This window comes from Streptopelia decaocto (assembly GCF_964273445.1).
Source record: "Streptopelia decaocto genome assembly, chromosome: 2".
NCBI classification, from domain to species: Eukaryota; Metazoa; Chordata; class Aves; order Columbiformes; family Columbidae; genus Streptopelia; species Streptopelia decaocto.
This window is the reverse complement of record NC_138655.1, coordinates 119,106,191-119,128,463: the sequence shown is the minus strand read 5'-3', so window position 1 is coordinate 119,128,463 and position 22,273 is coordinate 119,106,191. Positions and strand designations below refer to the sequence as shown.

Genomic DNA, 22,273 nt, shown 5'->3' with positions numbered 1-22,273 from the left:
TTAGTATATTTCATCACCTTGATGGTAAAAAAATGGTGGCTATTTTGTGTAACTTTAGTTCCTTGGTGAGATGATTGTTTTCTAATCATTCCTCAGACCCTGAGTCAGGTGCTTTCTCTGTTCAGATACTTTTTGCGTTGATACAGGTGCAGATTTGGTTCTTTGTAGTTGCAAGAGATACTTTTTCTCGCTTCAGCTGTAATCCCTTGGCCTAGGAAGAAAGGTTGGCTACCTCAGCAGTCTGTTCCTGTCAGCCTCCAGGACACATAAGCACCTCATTCTGCCATGGAGAGGGTGAAGCTGGGTAAGCCAAGGCAGGAAAGCTCTGCCTGAGGTGGTGTGTGTCTTTTCCCTCTTGCCCCTCTAGACTTAGGATGGCTCTCACAGCCTATGGCCAGTATATATATATATGTATATATATATACACATATTTTAGTCTTGTCTTTTCTCCAAGGTCACAAGGACAGTACTTATCTTCTTACTATGGGTCTTCTTGAAGATTCTTTGCAAGTGAGAGGGTTCAGACCTGCTCCAGCCCTCCCTGTGCTTGGGTAATGCTGCAGAGCTTTCAGACTGGCTAGATGGCTTCTGTGAGGAACAGCTGCATCAGCAGCAATGCTAGCAGAAGGCTAGAGGTGATGAAACACATCCTGATGTAGGATGCTGCCTGCAGTGCCCTTGATGTCTTGAAATACTGTGTGAAGTGGCTGAAAGACCACTCTCTTCTTGGCTTTGCAAATACATGTTCATGGATCCAGAGCTGTACATAATGAGCAGGGGCAGATGTTTTTAGTAGCAGCTGTTTTGAACAGCAGTCGTTTTATCAGGCTGATGTTGCTCTTCTCTCAGTGACAGTCAGGTTACACTTCAGTTATTTGGAGAGACTCTTACTGCCAAATACTTGACTCAGCATTTGACTCAATAGAGGCAGCAGCTTTTGCGAGTGGAAAGCAACAGAAATGAGCTGCTGTGGCAGGGCTGGGTAAGGAATTTCCTATCACTGAAGGGCCACCAGTGAATAGCAACTTTGTCAGTAGGTTTGCAGATGCTCCCTTCCCAACAAATACTTTCTGCTTTTTCTCTGAAACTTTCACGCTCTGGTGTGTGTTAAATGTCTTAATCAACTATTTATGAGGCTGTCGTAACCTCCATGGAGGTGGGGTGAGAAGAAGGGCTGTAGGGAAATAATGAATCGATTTATTTGTGAGATTTATGGGACAAAAATTAACCACCGTATTTTTATTACTATTCAAATAAATATAACAGTAAGTCTTATAAAAAAAAAAAAAAAACAACCCAAACCAACAATCAAAAAAACCCCCAAAACAACAAAAAAACCCCCAAACCAAACAAAAAAAAAAAAACCCACCTCACATCAGGCTTGAACCTCTTCCTCTAGCTTCTGTGCCCTTGATAAATATGCCTAGTTTCAATAGTCCTCTATGAATTTTCAAGCTGCCAAGGGCGTGAAGAAGTTCTTCCTAGCTATTGAACTGTGAATTGTTGCATGTAACACCTGGAGGAGTTGGAATGGTTTTGTACAAGTAACTCAGTGTATTCATCACACTTTCCCTGTTGTGTGCGGTGGTTCACGTTGAAGCCGAGAAAGATGATTCATATTGCTTTCTTCTCTTCCCCTTGTCAGCAGCAGCAGTAGCCCTCAGAGCAACATTTGAAGCAGTAAGTGCCTGGCCCACAGCCATGTGTTACTGCTGCTCTGCTGGGTCCTCTGATGATACTGTAATCCGATGAGAGACAAGGTAAGAATTATTCTTTTCCACAGGGAAAATCGGACTAGGGTATTTAAGTACTAATAGAAAAACAATTTTAAGGAGGTATTTAAATTGGCCAGCAGATATTTTTCAGTCCTAAGGCCTATGCTGTCAGGAAATACTGCTCCAGTATGAGTTATTTTAGATGATTCGTAAGACGTTATGCTCTGTTCTGAATTTTCATGTGAGTATTAGCACCCCTGGGATATGCTGCCAACGCAGAACATAGATGTTTTGTGTTCCCTTAGCATCAGTCTAAGTGGTTACACTAGAAGCAGGAGTATCCAGTGATCATAGAATCACAAAGTAGTTTGGGTTGGAAGGGACCTTCAGAGCTCATATGGTCTTGAACTCGCTGCTGCCGGGCTTGGCCATGCTTACAGAGATGGATCATCCACAAGGATTTCCTCTGGCTGCAGTTTCATATCTTGTTTTAATTAGCTAAAGTGCAAGGAGCAGCCAGCTGCAGCAGGAGGGCTGCTTACCAACATGTCCAAGGAGGAAGAAGGACCAAATGGAGCATTTACCAGTTGACACACATGGGGTGTTGGAGTGGGAACTGCAGGTTGTTTGGTAATACGGTTCCCTAGGGGATGGGACTTATCAAGTGTGATAGTGACTTCAATGGAGTCAGAGCAATGCACGCTACTGGTATTTTCCATTATTTATATCCCAAACTCACCCTCAAAAACCATATAGAATCATAAATGGTTTGAGTTGAAAGGGACCTTCAAAGCTCATCTGGTCCAACGCCCCTGCAGTGAGCAGGGACATCTTCAACTAGATCAGGTTGCTCAGAGTCCCATCCAGCCTGGCCTTGAATGTCTGCCTGTAGACACGGGGCATCTACCACCTCTTTGGGCAACTTGTGCCAGTGTTTCACCATCCTCGTAAAAAATTTCTTCCTCATGTCTAGCCTCAGTCTCCCCTGCTTTAATTTAAAGCCAGTACCCTTTGTCCTGTTGCAACAGACTCTGCTCTAAAGTCTCTCTGATCATTTTTGTGGCCTCCTCTGGACCCTCTCCAACAGGTCCATGTCTTTCCTGTGCTCTCTGGACCCCAGAGCTGGACAGAGAATTCCAGGTGGGGTCTCACCAGGGCAGAGTAGAGGGGCCTGTCATGCTTCTTTTGATGCAGCCCATGGTCTTCTGGGCTGCAAGCACACATTGATGGCTCATGCTCTGCTTTTCATCCACCAGTACCCCCAAGTCCTTCTCAGCAGGGCTGCTCTCAATCCCTTCAGCTCCCAGCCTGTATTGATATTGAGGGTTGCCCCAGCCCAGCTGCAGGACCTTGCACTTGGCCTTGTTGAACCTCATGAGGTTCACATGGGCCCACTCTTGAGCTTGTCCAGGTCCCTCTGGATGGCACCCTGTCCTTTGGGTGTTTCAGCTGCATCACTCAGCTTGGTGTTGCCTGCAAATTTGCTGAGAGTGCACTTGATTCCACTGTCTGTGTCATTGATGAAGATGTTAAACAGTACTAGTCCCAGTACCGGCCCCTGAGGGACACCGCTCATCACTGGTCTCCATCTGGATGTTGAGCCACTGACCATTACCCTCTGGATGTGACCATCCAACCAATTCCTCATCCACCGAACAGTCTATTCATCAAATCCATGTCTCTCCAATTTAGAGTGAAGGATGTTGTGAGGGACCGTGTCAAAGGCCTTACAGAAGTCCGGACAGATGACAGTATAGCTCTTCTCTTGTCCACTGATGTAGTTACTCCATCGTAGAATACCAGTAGTTTGGTCAGGTAGGACTTGCCCTTGGTGAAGCTGTGCTGGCTGTGTCGAATCACCTCCCTGTCCTCCATGTGCCTTAGCATAGCTTCTAGGAGGCTCTGTTCCATGATCTCAGGAACAGAGGTGAGGCTGACAGGTCAGTAGTTCCTGGGGCCCTCCTTTCTACCCATTTTAAAAATGGGTGCAGTATTTCCCTTTTTCTAGTTACCATATCATAAAGAGTGGCTTGGCAACTACAGCAGCCAGTTCCCTCAGGACTCTGGGATGTATCTATACTACATACACATATATTATATGCGTAATACTGTGCTCCTGTCAGTTGTTAATATTACAATACTATCATATGAATAGGGTTGGGTTATATGCTGGCTGCATCCCTGTAAGATGCCAGACTGTGGTGTACAGGTGTGGCTGAAGGGGGCATTGGAGGTAAAACAATCTGTTTGTGATTTTGGGACTCAAAATGGCAGTAAACCTTTTTATTTCCCCTGATTTGATTTAGATTCTCCTTTACCTTGGCTCTGAACTAAGTTTCTGTCATGCTGCTGTGCTGAGCACCTCTGGGCGTTTGTCAGAGACCAGCTAATTGAAGCACACACTCCAGCTTGGATCGAAACTGCTGTTTTGATCGAGACTGTAGATGATGATGCTGCCTCCTTGTGGAGTTCTTTCCATGAAATACTAGGACTTTGGTTTGTAGATTTTGGTTCTCTGGGCCTTTTAGGAAAGCACAAAGTGGAAGCTAAGGGCCAAGGCAGCTGTAAGGAACAGTTCTGCTGTAATCCTGCTTGTGAACTGAGATGTTCTCATCAGTTCTGGAAAAATTTTAGCCCACTTGCAAATGGGTGCATAATCCAGTGAGGGCAGTCAAATGGTTGGACATCTTCAGCCCTGTCCTTAGGATACTTCTGCACACTTGCTAGCCATTCACCCCTACGGATCTGTCACAGTGCCTGATAGTTATGTAGTTTAGCCTAAAATGCAAGTTTTGTATTTCTGTTACTTCTCTTCTTTTACATACCTGGATGCCCCTATGATCTTCACATTCAAGGATGTTCTTCCTTGTGGTATTGTGGTATTAGCATCTCAATTTCCTAAGATGTTGTGAGACTTGCTGGTTACGACCACCTTGTTTGTCTCAACAGACAGCAAAAAAGGACTCCCTTCCTTTTCCTCCATAATTCTCAGGTCAATTCCATGCTGACAGGGCCTCCAACTTTGGGCTAAGTTGTGGCTGCAGGGGGTCTCCCAGCCATGCAGGTGGTCCCACAGCTCTCTGCACAGCAAGTGTGGATGGGGATAGAAGATGGGAGGAACACATGCTGGGAGCAGAGCATGTCAGGCTTATCATGGCTCTGACAACAGCTCTTTCAAAGCAACAGTGACAGAGCTGATAACTTTACCCTCCCTGTCCTTTATAATGTTTAAACTGTCACCTGCGATCTTGGAGGCCCTGTTTCCTATCTTCAGCCCTGGAACCTGTGGAGATGAATATAACCTTGGAGTTCGCAAGAGGGTTTGATTGCTGATGTGTTTTTCGCAGGAAGCTGCTGCCATACGTGTGGCTGGTGGTGTGTGCCCTACCCAGATCCCTTTGACAGTTTCAATCTTGTCACCTGTAAAATGGGAGATACATTTCTTCAGGTGATCTTGTGGTGATAAAGGCCTAATATTAAAGTGTCATCTGAGAGAGGGCAGATGATCCTGCTGCTGCCTCGGCAAAAACACTTACCAAGTAGTGGGCTGTGGGAAGTACCGTGGGGAGGCCATGATCAATACCCAGGGGTGTCTCAGAAAATGTTTTACCCTTGGTTTCTCATGTCAGTCTAGGTGAACATCATTTACTTACCAAGCTGCTCTTACAGGCATGAATTATCTCTGCTTCCTTTACAGACATATTGGTACTAATGACATTTGCAGGTACGCAGTGGCATAGCTGTAGGAGAGGGTATTGGTTTATCTGTGTCACCCTGCTGAGCTGTCATTACTGATAACAAAATGGGGACCTGAAAGAGCACAAGTGACATCTAGCTTGGATCAGAATGGCTACCAAAGCCATCTCCTGCCTTAGGAGCTAGCAGGCAACTCTCCCATGCCATTCATCTGAACACACATTGCGTATACCTGCAGGAGCAGGACAGTATGTCCCTGCAGTACTGCTAGGGTGGTTCCTAATGGGGATGGAGGAATCGTTAGAGTGAATAGTTTGGAATATGACAAATTCAGATAGCTAATCTGCCTTTTCCATAACAAATATATATTTTATATGTTTTAAATATGCACATATCTGTGGAGGATAATAAATACCTGTGAATTTGTCAGGTTGATGTAGAGACATCTAACCTAAGTGTATGTGTGTGTAAAATGTGTTTGATCATACTTACACATTAGTAAACCTAATATTTATGTAAAACTTGCATCCTACATCTCCTTGATGCTTGAAGCAGTTGAGCAAAGTGGGGTTTGGCCATTGCAATCCTCTTCAAAAAATACCTTTTTCCCGAATGAAGTATATTCTTGCTTGGGAATTTTCAATATTTGGCTGAAGTCCTGGTCCTTTTGATATCAGTTTTAATTTTAGCTTCCACAGAATCAAAATGCCATCCTCTGTGTGTGTGGTCACAATCTTGGTGTCCAGAAACCAAACGCTTCCTTTGTCTCCTTGTGTATTTGTCATTAAAAGGACTTTTTTTTTTTTGGTCAGTTCAAGCATGAAGTTTTATTGTGCTCTCAAACTGAGATGCCTTTTGGTTGAAAAGCACTGCAGGAAGAACAATTTCTTATAGAGTCTATTTCTGGGACTATAAATAATAAAGGCTGTTACTTGGAATGATGCAGGCACACCTGCAACACACACGTGCAAGGCAAAGATTCAGTACATCATGATTTACCTGCTCTTCATCAGTCCTAAACCAAGAGGGGTCTATTCAGACTTCTTTGCTAGCCTGATGAGTTTTGTGCTGTACTGCTTTTTAGGAGTTCCAAAAACATTAACTGTTTTTCTCTTGTGGCACTGTTTTTGGGGGCTGCAGCTTTATGGAGAGTATTAAATATTTTTCAAACTCTTACTCTGCACCAAGACAACTTATTCACACCTCACCGACTTGCAGTAGGGTGGTGGTGCTGACTATTTGAGAAGAGCTTGGAGCTGCCACACTTGGTGCTTTATGGTGCAGTAGAAATAGACAGTTATTATTTCAGAGTTGTTGGATTTGATTATGTTTTTTCCCCTCTTTAATGATGTAGTTTTATTCAGTTACTTTGTGATGTGGCAGATTGACAGTAGGGCCCTCTTCAGGACTGGGATTAAACTGCCACCTCCATGTGACGCGATAAGTTGTACCTGTGAAATCTGTCTATATGTCATTCCAGGGGTAGAGAAGAAGCTTGTTCGTAAAGAGAAGACCAGTCTGTAGATGCTCTGCTTTCTTTCCCATTGTAATCAAAGCTTGACCAAGATAAGGAGCCCAGCATGGTGTCTCTGGGTTATCAGGGGTCCCAGTGGTAAAGTCCCTAACTGGAACTGAGAGTCTGTGGAGTCAGTGGAAAGGCTGCTGTTAGCACCAGTGGCAACTAGGTCACGCAGTGGAGCTTTTCAAAGTGCAGAAAACGCAAAGTCAAGATGGGTTTTCCCAAGTGAAGTCAGATACAAATCCAACTCCACTTCTCAACTTTCAAAATCCAGAGGAGAACCATCTGACTTGTTCCACATGAGGCAGCACCTTTGTACTCAGAGGGACCAGAGGGCAATGAGATGAGCTGAAAAGAGAAGGGTGGCCCTGGATGTCCTTAGCCCCGACGGGACATCGTGTGGACAATGGGTACTGGGATAGTTGGCACCTTGTCCTGTCAGTCCTGATGGTTTTTAATGTTTCCAGGTGGGCCAGAACCAAGTTATTTGTTCTGTACTAAGAAGGCAAAGGTGTAAAAGTGGGACTCCAGTGTTTTACTTCTGTGATTCTGTAGTTTAGTAGGTAGAGCAGTTGTATTTATTTGTCATGTTGGTAGGCTTATTTTTGAAGGTCTAGCTCTGTCAAGAACGGTTTGTTGATTTTGTGGAACGTTATTTGGGTTTATTCTTTGAGCTTATTTTTCTTCTATATTTGACTTTCAACTGGCAGTCAGAAACCTAAGGTTATAAATTCTGTGATATTACTGTGTTTCTAAGCATGTGTGATGCTGAATGACACCTGCATTTCTCAGCTCTGATGGTGGCTGTATTCAGGCTAAGATCTTGAGTCCTGCCCAAGACAAGCTGTGATCTTCCTGGGGCTGCTTTTTGCCTCCCATTTCTGCCAGATCTCTGCCTCAGGACCACTCTGTTTTCATCTTCTATTGGAGAAAGCACTGCCTTTGATGCAGCTGGCAGGAGAAACTGGATGAGGGACATGCTTGTTTTGAGGTGGAGGATCAGTGTCCTGGGAGGGAGGAGGAGATACCCAAGTGCCATGCTAGATTGCAAGTTGTCCATGCGTTGGCCTTCCCCAGGGAACAGTCCTGGCTTCAGTAATGTCGGGGTACTTGATGGTGAGTGAGACCTATCACCTGTAACAACTCTTGGATCCTCAACCCACAAGTTGCAGAGTTTTGCAGTACTTATTATCATGCTCTATTGCTACTGTCATTTGAAGTGTATCACCCCTTGCTGTCCTGCAAATACTTCAGCCTGTCACATACCGCAGGTTAATTTGGCAGGGCTGCTTTGCCTTCTTGCATGGAAACAGAAGATGCAGAGCCATTTGAGCTTCTTCATTTTGGCAGTGAGGATAATTCCTGTCATGAGCAAAAACCTAGGGATGATTTTGTCTTTTTCCTTATGTGAAATGGTTCCTCTTATCTGACAGTATCTGTATAGACATGTGTGTACACGTGGGTGTTAAAGAACTTTTCCTCTTTTTCATCATTCTTATTTCACCTGTTAGGTCTCACTCAAAGGGAAAAAGCCTCCCAAATAATCAACAAGATGTATTCTGCAAATATACAGACAGCACATTTGCAGCAAGCCTCATATGTTTCCTTGTGATCTATATGTCCCTATGGGGCTGGGGTCTCACTCCTAGTAACTGTTCAGTGCCATGGCTTCCTGCCATGAGCTTTTTGGTGAGTGCTGTGGGCAAAACCAGGCTGCTCTTCTGATCCTGCATGTAGATCCAGTGGTGGGATTAGGATGTGAAGTGTTCCCAGCCAGCACTGCTTAGTTTGCTGTCTTTAAGAAGCTGCTCAGTCCCCACAAGTTCAAGCTCTGCTGGGAAGATTGATGTAAAACACTTTTGCCTCCGTGACCTTCAGCTTGTATGTCATGAGAGACTCTCTTATAAGGTACTGCCTCATTTTTGTGCCTTTATATTTAGGAATTACTTGCTTCCACCGTAAAAAATAACTTCATTTTGAAAATACAGTTCCCTGGATCTCTGAAGGAGGGCACTCACAGCTTTGTTCAACACTAAGCCATTTGCTGACCATCACAGCTGGGAAATCACTTCCCTGGTGCCAAGGGAATTGCTAGAAAGCATGCTGAATGTCTTTCACATCCTCTAACAAGGGGCATTTTTGACTTTCTCTCCTATTGTTTTGTTCTTTTGTGTGAAGTGTTTGGAGTAGTAGTGGTATTAATGGTATTCAAACCCAGCATTTCTGAATGTTATCCCCCTCCTCAAACCGGTTTGCCCTCTGTCTCCCAAGACATACTCACCTTTGTGAAAGGGAGCGATGGTGTTTGTTCCAGCGTGGCCGCCCTTTGGGGATTTGCAGGAACACTGCAGCAAATCATCCTGCATGCAAGGCTGACCTCTGGGAGGCTAACAAATTGAGGTGAGCCAGCTGGAGCGACAGGACAGTACTGACAGACAGAGCATGCTCAGACCTGGGGGAGAAAGGTAGTTCAGTCTGCAGATGGTGCACGGGTTACGGTGCTCAGGGCTCTTGGATACGATTTTTTTCTTTATGGTGGTGGGGAAAGAAGAGGACCGGAGAGTGTTTGTTCCCCTGCAAAGCGTAGCTTTAAGGTGTCTTCTTTTTTCTTTCTTCAATGAAAGAGGGGCACTGGATAGCATTTCCTTTTATTTAGCAACACCAGGTATGCGTGCATGTGCTGAAACACTAATCTACGAGTGACAGTACTTCCAAGATTAAAAAGGCTGCAGATGCTCTGAATTACTGTGTTTCTTTGCTGGGTGTTATTGTAACTGTGCTCTGTTTGCTGTGCTGATCACATACGGCTCTGAATTCAGTTTGTTGGCACTCCTGGCTGCAGTGTACTTTGCGGGGGGGGGGGGGGGGGGGGCGAGCGGTTGGTTAGCTTGTTTTTTGATGCTGTCTATTTGCTTCCCCCCTGCAATTTGCACTGAACCTCTCCTCTATGGCTGTGCATGTGTGGGAAGGAGGTCAGTAGTTCATTTGTGATCCCAGGTCTTTGTAGTCCCTCTTTGTTTGACTGGTGGTTTGTTTTATCATTTTTAAACAAAAGTCTCACAGGGAAAAACATCTTTTATGTAGACTAAATTCTGTAGGTTTTCAGAAATGTATTTCTTACTGGAAAGGTGCTGCTTTGGGATTACTTTTTTTTTTTACCCGCCCCTAAAAACATACTAATGTAGAGCTTGTGGTAACCAAGGAGGGATTTTTGCTGTTCTTATTGGCTGGGCTGTGCTCCGAACAATTTCGGCTCCTGCTTAGAATTTGCAGCACATAGGAGCGGTCTTAGGCACCATGCTGCTGGGAAGCGGGGAGAGCTCAGGCTGTAAATGCTGCTAAGCAGCAGTCCCAGTATCCAAATAACACAGGTACTCTTCCCATCGGAGGAGAAAGAAAGGATAGATAAAATACAGAGAATAACAAATGGCAGCTAAAGCCCAAAGGCATAGTTGGAGTAGCTGAAGCTCATCTTGCTCAAGTGCTTTGGGATTCCACATCATATTCTGTTAAATTCACTTTTGCAGCATTAGTAAATTTTCCCTTCAGCCACCCCCATGCTGTCTTTGCTTTAGGTAGACCACTGAAGTAAGATAAACCTGCTGCTCTCTGACACGTTTTTGTTTCTGACAAAGGTATCTTGCTTACAGATTAACAGCAAGGTACCAGGCAAAAGGAGAGGCTTTTCACTCGTATGGCAGTGCTGTTAATGCCTATATAGCCTGATAGGTTTCAGTGAGATACTGTGGTGAGCAAAGTGGCTGGAGTGGACTCTTTTGGTCAGGCTTTCCCCTCTGCATAGCTGTGGTCATTTTGAGTACCTTGATCTTTAGAGTTGGTATTGTCAGAAGGTGAAGACTTGAGGGCTGAGAGAAATACTTAGGAAAAAAGGATTTCAGACTTCATGTCATTCTGGATAGAGATCTTAGAAATGTGGACCTTAAAAGCTCAAGAAGTATTCCCTTTAGTTTCATACTTTTAGCTCAGTTTTGTGGTTTTCTCATATGCTTTGACTGCTTAGTGTTGCATTTTACCTGTTCTTTTGTAGATCAAGACAACAGTATCAACAAATATTAAATCAATGGCTGCTAGTCAACCTGAAAGTGAGGTTGAATCTCGTCCTATCCCAGCCCTCACAGCCTCTGAAATTAAATGGGAGAAAACTTACATTTTTCATCCATGAGCACAACTGGAAGGTGTCTAGTAGTCACCAATATTCTCCTGTTAATTTTGAAGGTATGTTTGCAGTAGGGGACCACTGCACAGAACCTCAGTCTCCTTGGTTGCAGTCTTGTATAAAAGGACTTAAGTTTTGCTTTCTATTCCTGATTTATGCTAAATCCTAAAAACTGAAGAGAAGCCTCATTTTGATTACAACTATCTACAGATACTTAAACTTTTTGTGAGACAGTTGGGTTTAAAAAAAATACTGTTACATTTTCATTTTATTTTTTTCTGAATAAAGTTCTATATTTAAAATTCCACTTGAGACTGCAGAGCTAAGGTATTCCTATTTTTCATATCCCCCTTTTGTATCAGGCTTCATTAATGATATTTGTATTTTTGGCTGCTGGGTTTTGCTCCCTTTGAGAATTTACTCTTTTCCTGTTTAAAAAGTCAGCACTTCTACACTTGGCTGCTTTTTACAAAGAAAATGTTCCAGTATATCAATCATTCAGTGTGCCATGCTTTCTTTAACGTGGTATGTACTGTGAAAGATATGTGTATCCCATTAAACAAACACAGTGAATAAGATGATAACAGCCTTTTGGGCTGTGGGGATTGACTTGCTTGTAGTTCTGTGGAAATCTGTGACAGAGATGAGAACAAAAGCCAGTTCTTGGCTGCCAAATCCTAACTCCCCCTCCTTCCAATGGGGAAAGTTGCCTTCTAGCAACTTCTGCTTTGAGAATGAATGAAGTAGGTATTTAAAACTGCATGTATTACATATACTGCATCCTTAGCTAAGCCTCTTGCATCAGGGATGGGAGAAAGAACAGAAGACATTTTGCTGGAGCAGTGTGAAATGCCATGTTTGCATGCTTCACTTCTCCTGGACTGCTCCTGGAAAGCCAGCCTAGGGAGAGGTGGATCTGGGGGCAGGGAATGCTCATGGGGAAGATGTCCTCAAGGAGGGAATATCTGCTCCCACCCCTCCTACCACGTTACCATCACAAGAAGAAGGGTCAGGGTCCCCTGCCTGTTTCCTGCCCATGGCGCTCAGCACCAGTTCCTTCCCATTCTGTGGCAGGAGAAGCCCCAGTCCGCTTGCAGTTGTGCCACATTTCTGGGAACTGTGGAGACGGTTCTGCTTGGACACTGCTGCCACAGCTGGCAGGCCCTGCGGCGAGTGGGTCAGCTGGGCCAAAACCAAGTTGGCCTCTGTATAGAGGCATTTCTCTCTGTGCACAGAGTGGTGACGCTCTCTGGAAATGTGTATATTTCATGCCTTTTTTTCCCATTTAGTGAGTTTTTTTTAACCTGCTGTGGGTCTGGGAAACTGAGCATTGGCTTGGAAAGTGCTTGGTCAGTTGATAAAAAAAGCTTGGCAAGGCCTAAGTAGGCAAAACCAGCACTTCTCATTCTGTTTAATACCTGCAAGACTGGATGATTCCCCTTCAGACATGCTGTTTGTCCCAATGACCCTTGTTCTCTCTCATCAAGCTCTTGTTTTGTTCATCTGGGGGTGTTGGTAGTGTATGTTTGTGTCTTGTTGTTGTTGTCTTTTATTGTGTGGGCTTTATAGCATTTCTCCCAATCTCTTACCTAGGTTGTGATTTTTAAAATGGAGAAGAGGTTTAAAACATTGTCCATCATATTAATAGCTTTAAAGTAGTGATTCATCCTACCCTAGCTTCATAATTAAAAAAAGAACAACAGAACTCGTCTCTTAAATGAATCCAAACAGCTCTTTATGCCAGCTGCCTATTAGTAGAAATTCATCTCTCCCATCCCACCCACTCTGGTCTCCTCTACACATTAATGGGAACTGCTTGAGAAAGTCCAGCACAGAGCAACAAAAATGATGGAGGGAGTGGAGCATCTCCCTTATGAGGAAAGGCTGAGGGAGCTGGGTCTCTTTAGTTTGGAGGAGACTGAGGGGTGACCTTATTAATGTTTACAAATATATGAAGGGTGAGTGTCACGAGGATGGAGCCAGGCTCTTCTCGGTGACAACCAGTGATAGGACAAGGGGTAAGGGGTTCAAACTGGAACACAAGAGGTTCCGCTTGAATATGAGAAGAAACTTCTTCACAGTGAGGGTAGCAGAGCACTGAAACAGGCTGCCCAGGGGGATTGTGGAGTCTCCTACTCTGGAGACATTCAAAACCTGCCTGGATGCCTTCCTGTGTAACCTCATCTAGGTGTTCCTGCTCTGGCAGGGGGATTGGACCAGATGATCTTTTGAGGTCCCTTCCAGTCACTAACATTCTGTGATTCTGTGATTCCTCATCTATGTTTCCTGTTGCTTTCCCCCTTCCTGAGGGTGTTTATACCATCAGATGACCAGCAGCTGACAGGGAGAAGGTTCCACTGTGTCCAAACTTCCAATAGAGTACTATGGACCTGCAGGATACTCGAGGTCTCTGCCAGAGGTGCCTGCTGAACACACCAGACATGCTCCTGAAGGCTTGACCTGTTCACCAGTAGTCAGTGCCAGTCAAAGTAGCAGTAGCTGGGCTTAGAGGATGAAGCTGTGACCCTTTTGCCAAGTGAGCCAGGGTGGAAGAAGAGAATGGGGTAAGCTCTTCATGCCTGTGATGTCTTTTGGAAATAGCAAAGATGAGCTGGCCAAGAATGGAGTCCCTCCCACAGCCTCTTACCCTGCAGAGGAGTATCCACAGTGGCTGAGCTGCAAGCTTCAGGACACGCTCTTATTTCCTTTGCAAAGTCTTGAGCAGGCCCTGTACCGGTGTGTTTGTTGAGCTCCCCATCTTTGACCATGCGACCCTGCAAGTCAGCTGCCCTGTCTGCACTGATGCCAGGGAAATCTGCCACTTCTATCTCCCCGTGTCGCTCCTGCCCTGCTGCCCACCCCTGTGTGGAGTCCCCAAGGTCACATCTTGTCCCCTCCCATGGGGCATCATTACCCTCTGCCAGCTTGGTAGCGAGAAGCTCTGTGCTGATTTTACGTGCATGTCTCTTCTGGCTAGTCTCTGGCGTATCAGCTGTCACGTCTTCTCTTGCTGAAGGATGGTGCTTTAGCATTTCAAAGCAGAGAGTAAAAAAAAATGTCAGTCCATGCTATTCCTGTGGTAACTGGGGCACATTGCTCACATGGAGCAACGCTGTGGTTATCCCAGTGTCACTGGGAGGTGAGAGGGTGGATGAGTGTGGTACGAATGGGGGTGAATAGCCTCTGTGTAACTGGGGGTGTGAATGACCTAGATGCTGACCTACATGTTGAAAGAAATAGCACAGAGGACTCTGCTCCTGAGGCAAGTAGCTGTGTGCCTGGCCTGCCACTTCTGCAAGTGCTTTTGAGTTCATAAGGTGTTCTCCGATGGTGCTGTGGGATGGGACTGTCCCTCCATTTTGTGAGGGAGATTTAGTAATGAAAGTTTATTTTCTTGTGAAGCATCTCTCTTCAGGTAGAAAACTTAATGCTTTTACCTAATTTGGAGTTAGCTGCTACCTCCTAGAAAAGTTTCCCATTCCAGGACTACTGCTGCTGGCAGGACTTAATGACTGACCTCAGCTTGGGGGACTGAGGCACCAGGGGACCTGGAGAGCGATTGCTTGCCATTACCCCTTGGTGCAGCCTCTCCTGGGTCTGTAAAAGCAAGCAGCGGGATGGTTTGCTACTATTTATCTTCTGTCACTCCCTGAAAGACCAAAGATTTTAGTTCTCTAGGGTCTATGTTCACTGAAAGCATAGGATTAAAGAAAAAAAAAGGCAGAAGATACAATGTGGGGAAAACAGGCAAAGAATCAAGACTGTTCCCTGCCTACCTGAGAAACTCTCCTTTCAGTTCTGCCTGTGACACTCTTTCCTGTCCACGTCCCCTGCTTTCCATCAAAAGCAGCTTTCAGCCAAGCAGCATGGACTGGGAATTATGAATTGGCAATGAGGAATAGGAATGGGATGGATTCCTTTAGCACTGCTGGCTTTTAACATTCAGTCCTGACACCTGGTTGGCTAAAGTGCATATGTTCACTTCAGCTAAGTGCAGGGAAGTGAAAGAGCTGCAGTGAGGGAAGAGATGGAGGAGGACCTTGCAGGTGATTTTTATTAAAAAGCTGAGCTGTTCATTTGTAGCCATTTAGTGGGTATTGCTGTAGTGGAGCCTGAGCTGAAAACTGCTAACCTCCAAACATTGGCCACATCCATCAGCCTGCATCTCTGAAGTGCCTCCTACACCCTTCCCTTGGGGCAGGAAGGGAAAGAACAAATCACTCAGGGCTGAAACATTAGCAGAGGCTGGCTGTTTTCACTGAGGCCTGTGAGGCTCAAGGGGTTTGTAATGGTTGGTGGAGCTCTCCACCACTGACATGCCCGTGAAATGCAGGTGGTATCAGTGGTGTTTTTATGGACTGCTGGCTTCTGATTCCTTTGAAACACCCACACATGCACACTCTCCTCACCCTACCAGAATAATAAAGAGGCCATGTGGTTTTCCCCCCTCTGCCAAGTTCTTGCAACTCAGCATTGACTCCTTTGAACTTGTAGTTGCTTTGTTCTTCTGACCTGCAGTAGTTAAGTTTCACAGTGCCTGCAGCCTGGCCTTTGTTTGAAATGTGTGCTGTGGCAGAGGACTTGATTGTTAAAGGTTTCCTTCACATACTCACTAGTGGCTTTGCATGTGGCTGCTTGGGCTCTGTCCTTTCCTTGCTGATGCTGCTGAAGTCATCTAAAGCTGTGCTCACAAGATCAAAGGCCTGTAGTGGAGAGGTTATGTGGGGAGTTAGATGGTGCCAACAAAATAGCTTAAGATCTATCCCTGTCAGTGGTTTTATTTTCCTGAAAACTAGTTTGATGGCATTAGCAGAACCTAGCTGAGTGATATGCCAGTGTCCCCAGTGGGTTTCCATTCAAGGTCGTCCATGGAACAGCCATAGCTCAGAGTCGCAAAGCTCTGAATAGCAGCAGTCGTCCACTGTTACAGAGAAGGAAAGATTGAGAGGTGATGTGACAGCCATCGTTCATCTGTGCAGGATATCTGTGGCACCTGGGACAAGATCAGGTTTAAATTGCTGCGATGGAAACAAAGGCTAAGTGTTAAGAAAGAGCTTATCATAGTCCTTCATGCCTTTATTGCTAGAGACTGGCTTAAGATGGGAATAAGTATTAAGAATGAGATTTTTGGTGCGTGGTTTAGGGAGAGCTGATCCTGCCCTGGTAATTAGATGACCACTCTGGGTCCCTTCCCATTTCCTTTTACATGGTTGAAATCAAAACAACCCCTTTTTAATTTGCTGCCTGCTTTCAAGGAGTTGCTAAATGAGGCAGTTTTTCAGACCACTTGCTGAAGGAGGTAGACTTCGTTTCTGTTCCGTTTTAGTAGCTATAGCTGCTCTGTAATTGAAAATAATTTGTTGCTTAGATCCCCAGAGACCATCTCTTGAATCTGTGTGGCTTGCAGCTAGCAGTCGTTTCTTTGGTATTATTCAGTCTCCCACGCACCTTCAGTTCTTCCTAAGACACGGATCCCTGTTGGTATCTCACAAGCTGTAGGGATCCCTTGTAACTTCATTGAATTCCACGACTGATTCTCCATTCAATTCCAAGCTGCATGACCCATATTGCAGGATCAGGCTTTTAGGCTGCAATATCTCTTTTCAGAAGAACTCCCTTGGTAGTAGAAAAGGTGTTTGCACTGGTCCTAAATATGCCTTGCTGCCTTTCTCCACTCTGCCAAATAAGAACAACATCTCTGGGTTAAAATGTTAAGGGACTATTGCTTGGGATGACAGAGCATATGCTTGAGACATTGTTTTTTTTCCCCTACCTGCAAACTTGCATCAAAGGGATTTTAAATTGCTGCCTTTAAAAACTGCAGTTAGAAACAGTCTGATCAGGCACATACCTATCAGAAATTTCCCTTCCTAAAGTTCCACGTGAGTCATGACTACATCATTATTTACAGCCTGACTAGCAGCAAACCTTGATGCATAATGAATATTGGAGCCCATAAATACTGTAGGTGAATCAATATCTCGATTGAAGTTCACAGCTGAAAATATAATCAATACTCTGGCAGAAGCCAGTAGTGTTTCTACATAGAAAGAAAACAGTGGCGACATCTCTCCTGTAACTCAAAAGGAAACACGGGGCCTTGGAGCAGCACAGAAGAGATTCTCAGGTTGGAATGGGAAAACACCAACACTGGAAACAGTTCAAATGTATTACCTTTCCATTTGTATAAGGATGCAAGTCAGACTCTCACTAAATGTAGGTTTGATTGCTTTAATGAAGCATCAGTTCTTCGCATGAAGAACAGAGCTCTCCTCTCTCCCATGCCAGTATTTCTTATGGAAGGCGATGTCAGCTCCTATGCTTTAATCCCGAATTGCAGCCGAAGAAATGACTGAGTGACGTGGGAGTCTCCCCACAGCAGTCCATAGACCTGCAAGTCCTCCCCCTGCCCCCCCAAAAAATTAAATTGAATGTTATATTCACCAGTTCACATTTCATATTGGAATGGAGTGTAGCAAAATCTATACTTGGCAATACTCCTTGTGCTATTATTATCCGCACAGTAAAAGCGAGAGGCAGAGCTGGGTACTCGCAGCCATGTGAAAGGCCTATGGCAGATCAAGAGAAGGTGCTACATCTTCCAAGCCCTGTGCGAGTGGCCCGGTGCTGGCAGTGTTGTCTTTCCTCTCACTGCTGGAGCGGTCTGCAGAAAGCAGAGTGATCCAATGTCCCAGGAAACCTACCATTTTTTCTGAGAAAGCTTCATAGGGCTGGTCCTCAAACTCTTTTTCCTTTTTCTTCTCCAAAAGGATAGACACAAAAATGAGAGAGGAAGCCTTCCTGTAGTGCAGCTCCCAGTTCTGTTTGCTTTATTTTTTTTACAGTTTTTGGTAGTGCTTTGACACTTTTCTTCTTTTCCCTCATGCCCTGGAAGGGGGAAAAATTGCTGGAAAAAAAAGCCTGAACTGTCTTGAGTAGTCCATAAAATGTGATTCATGGCGGAGCTGTAAACCTGATGTTTAAATGGTTCCTTTCTTGTTTTATTTTCCACAGGTCTTTGCCCTCACCATGTCAAGGAGTGTTAATGATGTGTTCCCTCTCCATTGCATTCCCCACCTGTCATCTTGCTAGGATCTAACTACAGAATGAACATAGCAGCTGTGTTTAATGCCCTGCTCGTGTCTGTCCTCGCTGCTGTGCTGTGGAAATACTTCAAACTGCGAGAGCATGCCTTCATGGTCGAAGAGGAGCTGGTCCTCATGCGTCAGTCTCAGGAACTCTCTCAGGTTCAGATTGACTACCATGCAGCTCTCCAGGCGCTGGTGGAGGACGGTACCAGGATGGTGTGCACTGGCAGGATGCACACCGACCGCATCTGCCGCTTCGAATCCCTCTGCTACTCTACGGAGGCTGAGGAGTTTGTCTACTTCCACAGCAACTCCTCGGTCATGCTGCCCAACCTGGGCTCCCGGAGGTTCCAGCCAGCTCTGCTTGACCTCTCCTCGGTGGAAGATCACAACACCCAGTACTTCAACTTTGTGGAGCTGCCAGCCACTGCGCTGAAATTTATGCCAAAGCCAGTCTTCGTGCCTGATGTGGCGCTGATCGCTAACAGGTTCAACCCAGACAACCTGATGCACGTGTTTCACGATGACCTCCTCCCCATTTATTACACCATGCAGCAGTTCTCCGATTTAGATCTGGAGGCACGGCTCTTCTTCATGGAAGGGTGGAGTGAAGGTGTTCACTTTGATCTCTACAAGTTACTGAGTAACAAGCAGCCACTCCTCAGGGAGCAGCTTAAAACCCTGGGCAGGCTCCTCTGCTTTACCAAATCTTATGTGGGGCTGTCCAAAATCACGACCTGGTACCAGTACGGATTTGTCCAGCCACAAGGGCCGAAGGCTAACATCTTGGTTTCTGGTAACGAGATCAGGCAGTTCACCAAATTCATGATGGAAAAGCTGAACGTCAGCTTGGAGGAAAGCTCCAGTGAGGAGTACATCGTAGTGTTCAGTCGAACAATCAACAGACTTATCCTAAATGAGGCAGAACTAATCCTGGCTCTCGCTCAGGAGTTTCAGATGAAAACCATTACCGTCTCTTTAGAGGAGCATTCGTTTTCTGACATCGTCCGGTTGCTCAGCAATGCATCCATGCTGGTCAGCATGCATGGGGCCCAGTTAGTCATGTCTCTCTTCCTGCCAAGAGGTGCTACGGTGGTGGAGCTCTTTCCTTATGCTATCAACCCTGAACACTATACCCCTTACAAAACCCTGGCAACCCTTCCTGGCATGGACCTGCAGTACATTGCCTGGCAGAACACCGACCGGGAAGACACCGTTACCTACCCAGACAGACCTTGGGATCAGGGTGGGATTGCTCACCTGGACAAAGCTGAGCAAGAGCGCATAATTAAGAGCACGGAGGTGCCACGGCACCTCTGCTGCCGCAACCCCGAGTGGCTGTTCCGTGCCTACCAGGACACGAAGGTGAACATCCCTTCACTCATCCATGTCATCAGACAGACTGTGAAGTCTAAGCCAGGACCCAAGAAACAGAAGTGGTCTGGTAGCATCTACCCTGGCAAAGTGAGGGATGCCAAGTGTCAAGCCTCTGTCCAGGGCACGAGTGAAGCTAAACTTGCGGTGTCTTGGCAGATCCCCTGGAACCTGAAGTATCTCAAGGTCAGAGAAGTGAAATATGAGGTGTGGATACAAGAGCAAGGGGAAAACACTTACATGCCTTATATCTTGTCCCATCAGAATCACACCTTCTCAGAAAACATAAAGCCCTTCACAATATACCTGGTGTGGATACGCTGCATCTTCAACAAAAATCTCCTAGGACCTTTTGCAGATGTGCTCTTGTGTAGTACATAACCTGTTGCGCTGCCTGTACAGCTCTGCCCTGCTCTCCACTCCATCTGTGGTTTAAAACTTCTTGTCCTGTAGTTTGTAGAGGGCTGAAGAGGACTAGACTGTACCAGTGCCTAAGTGTCCATTTTATTGCACTCTGTGTGTATTCTTCAAATGGTATTTATTTCCAGTGAGCGATTTTAAAAAAAATAGAAAAAAAAGAAACCTCTGTGTTCTTCAGAGTAACTTCCAGAAGTTAAATTACATGCTGAATACATGTAATTGAAAACAAAATGGAAGTGAATTGTGTGTACCTTAGTCGTGATTTAAATTCGTTTCTATTGTGTGGTGAGTATTTAAGCACAGCGTTAAAGCGCGGTTAATTCCATGGCTAGGTGGGCAGTTCTCATCAGCTTTTTCATTGTACGTTGTTTTTTTCAATAACTCTGACTGTAACTTTGAGTTCAAGATTTGGTACAAGAGCCTTCATTAAACTGCTGTAAACCTCCTCAGTATTTTTATTGTTTTTTATTATCTGTCAAAATGGTTATTGTGATAGATTTATATATTACTGTTATAAAGTGTGTATATGGGTAGCTTTTAATTTTTTCATATTTTGGCTCAAGAATGAGACTACAGTATCAGCTTCATGTTTAAAATCAGATTTTACTGCACCCCAAGAGCAAAAGGCTGGAGTAGCAGATGGGAGATAGAAAGGATGGAGTGGATAAAATAATTTACTGTGCTTTAAGATCTGTTTTCATTTTGTGAGTTATGTACAGGTCTGTGGGAAAGGAAGGGAATGGTTTGGAAGAGCTGATGGGGAAGAGATTGCACTTGCAGAAATCTGCTCAAGAAAATGATTTTTTGGTGTTTGATCGGAATAATCTGTTGGTAAGAGCTGCTAACAGGTACATGCTTTGCTCAGCACCAGGCAGGTGGTGGCAGCGGGAAGCTTTTCTGGTACAGGTTTTACTGGGTGTTGGTGGGAGGAAGTGGAGGCAGGTAGGTGGGTGCTGTCACGTTGGGCTGGACGGAGCTGCTCAGGTCAGGGGAGTAGTTTATTCTGGATTTATATTCATTTTCCCTGAGATCAGAATCTGGCTTCCTTGCTTGGGTAACACACTGACTACACAGGACCTGATCCTGCATGTTTCTCCTTTAGGTGGAGGCCCTAAATGGTGCTGTCTTTGAAAAACAGCTTTGTGTCAAAAGCACGGGGTTTGGGGAAGAGAAGAAAAAAAGGGGCAGGAGCATGAGATGTTTCACTTATAGAAGGTAATATCCTCCGTAGTTCATAACCAATGTTAAAGCAACAGGAAAAGTGCTTTTTTCTCCTCTCCCTTCCCAGAGCCCACTGTTCTCTCAAGGTCTGGATGGGTGTTTGAACAGTAGGATAAATGGCTTGCCTTCTGAGTGATGGGCTGATAGATGAGCATCTCAAGGCAGGATAACAATATGAGTTCTAGAAAGAGGAGGAGAAACACATTGCTGTACAAATCAGACAAGAAACAGGAGGGTTGAAAAATGAGTGAAACACCGCTGTACAACATTGGACCTTCAGGCAAGTGCTACTTCCATATATTAATTTTCATTATGTCTTGCTTTGTTTTCAAGCACGTTTATGATTTAAAGGGGGGGGGGAAAGCAGAACAGCAATCCCAAAGTCTGCGTTTGCTTTGCTGTTATAGTCTTGCCAGCTAATAATTTTTGCCTTGATATTTTAAAAGTGGCACATGAATACTCCTGCAGTTGTTTTCTTAGGACAAAATGGGCTGCTTGCTGAAGTCGGTATCCAAGCTGTGCCCCAAAGTCTCCATATTGCTGCACATCACATGTCACGTGTGTCAGAGCTGAGATGAGAAGAACTTTATGAAGAGGTGACAGACATGAGAGCAGGGTGTTCAGGGAAGCCACCAGGACCTCCCTGGCTGATGAGGTCCCGCTCACTGCAGGGTTTTGCACCAACCTTGCATCCTCATGTCCGTTCAACGTACAGGTAGCCCTGTGGCTACTGGCCATCCTCCTGCTGTCTGTTACAAGGGCAGTAATGTTGGCACCCTACAAAGCTGGTATTGAATGAGCCTTCAGAAGCTGAAGTTTGGTCAGCAGTTGTTTCGCATCAGTTCTCAGAAGTAATTTTCTGTGTGTGTGTGAGCTGCCTGTGTTCTCCTAACTGTTGGTCTCTGTGTTGCTTTCCTGCCTTTCTCCATGCCTTTTGTAGCAATCATTTGCCTGTAATTTGTAGACCATCCCATTTCACTTAAAATTAGTTTCACATCATTGCAGATTTTCTAACATTTGCAGATTGGTTACAGCACATTAACTATTTTCTTCTCATATCCTA

The 22,273-nt window shown here is 45.0% G+C and overlaps 1 protein-coding gene across 6 annotated transcripts in view; it reads left to right on the top strand.

Annotated features, from left to right (window-relative positions):
* The window catches only part of POMGNT2 (protein O-linked mannose N-acetylglucosaminyltransferase 2 (beta 1,4-)), a 34,942-nt gene extending 14,504 nt beyond the window's left edge, over window positions 1–20,438 (top strand). For 3 of the 6 annotated variants that reach the window (XM_082045880.1, XM_082045881.1, XM_082045879.1), the window contains 2 exons: window positions 1,646–1,760; window positions 18,122–20,438. In XM_082045880.1, coding sequence (XP_081902006.1) covers window positions 18,214–19,950 — 1,737 coding nt within the window. In that variant the 5' untranslated portion in view covers window positions 1,646–1,760; window positions 18,122–18,213 and the 3' untranslated portion in view covers window positions 19,951–20,438. Of the gene's footprint in view, window positions 1–1,645; window positions 1,761–10,978; window positions 11,167–18,121 lie in introns of all 6 variants that reach the window. The other 3 variants (XM_082045877.1, XM_082045876.1, XM_082045878.1) reach the window with 2 other exon arrangements.
* The last annotated feature ends 1,835 nt before the right edge of the window (window positions 20,439–22,273 follow it).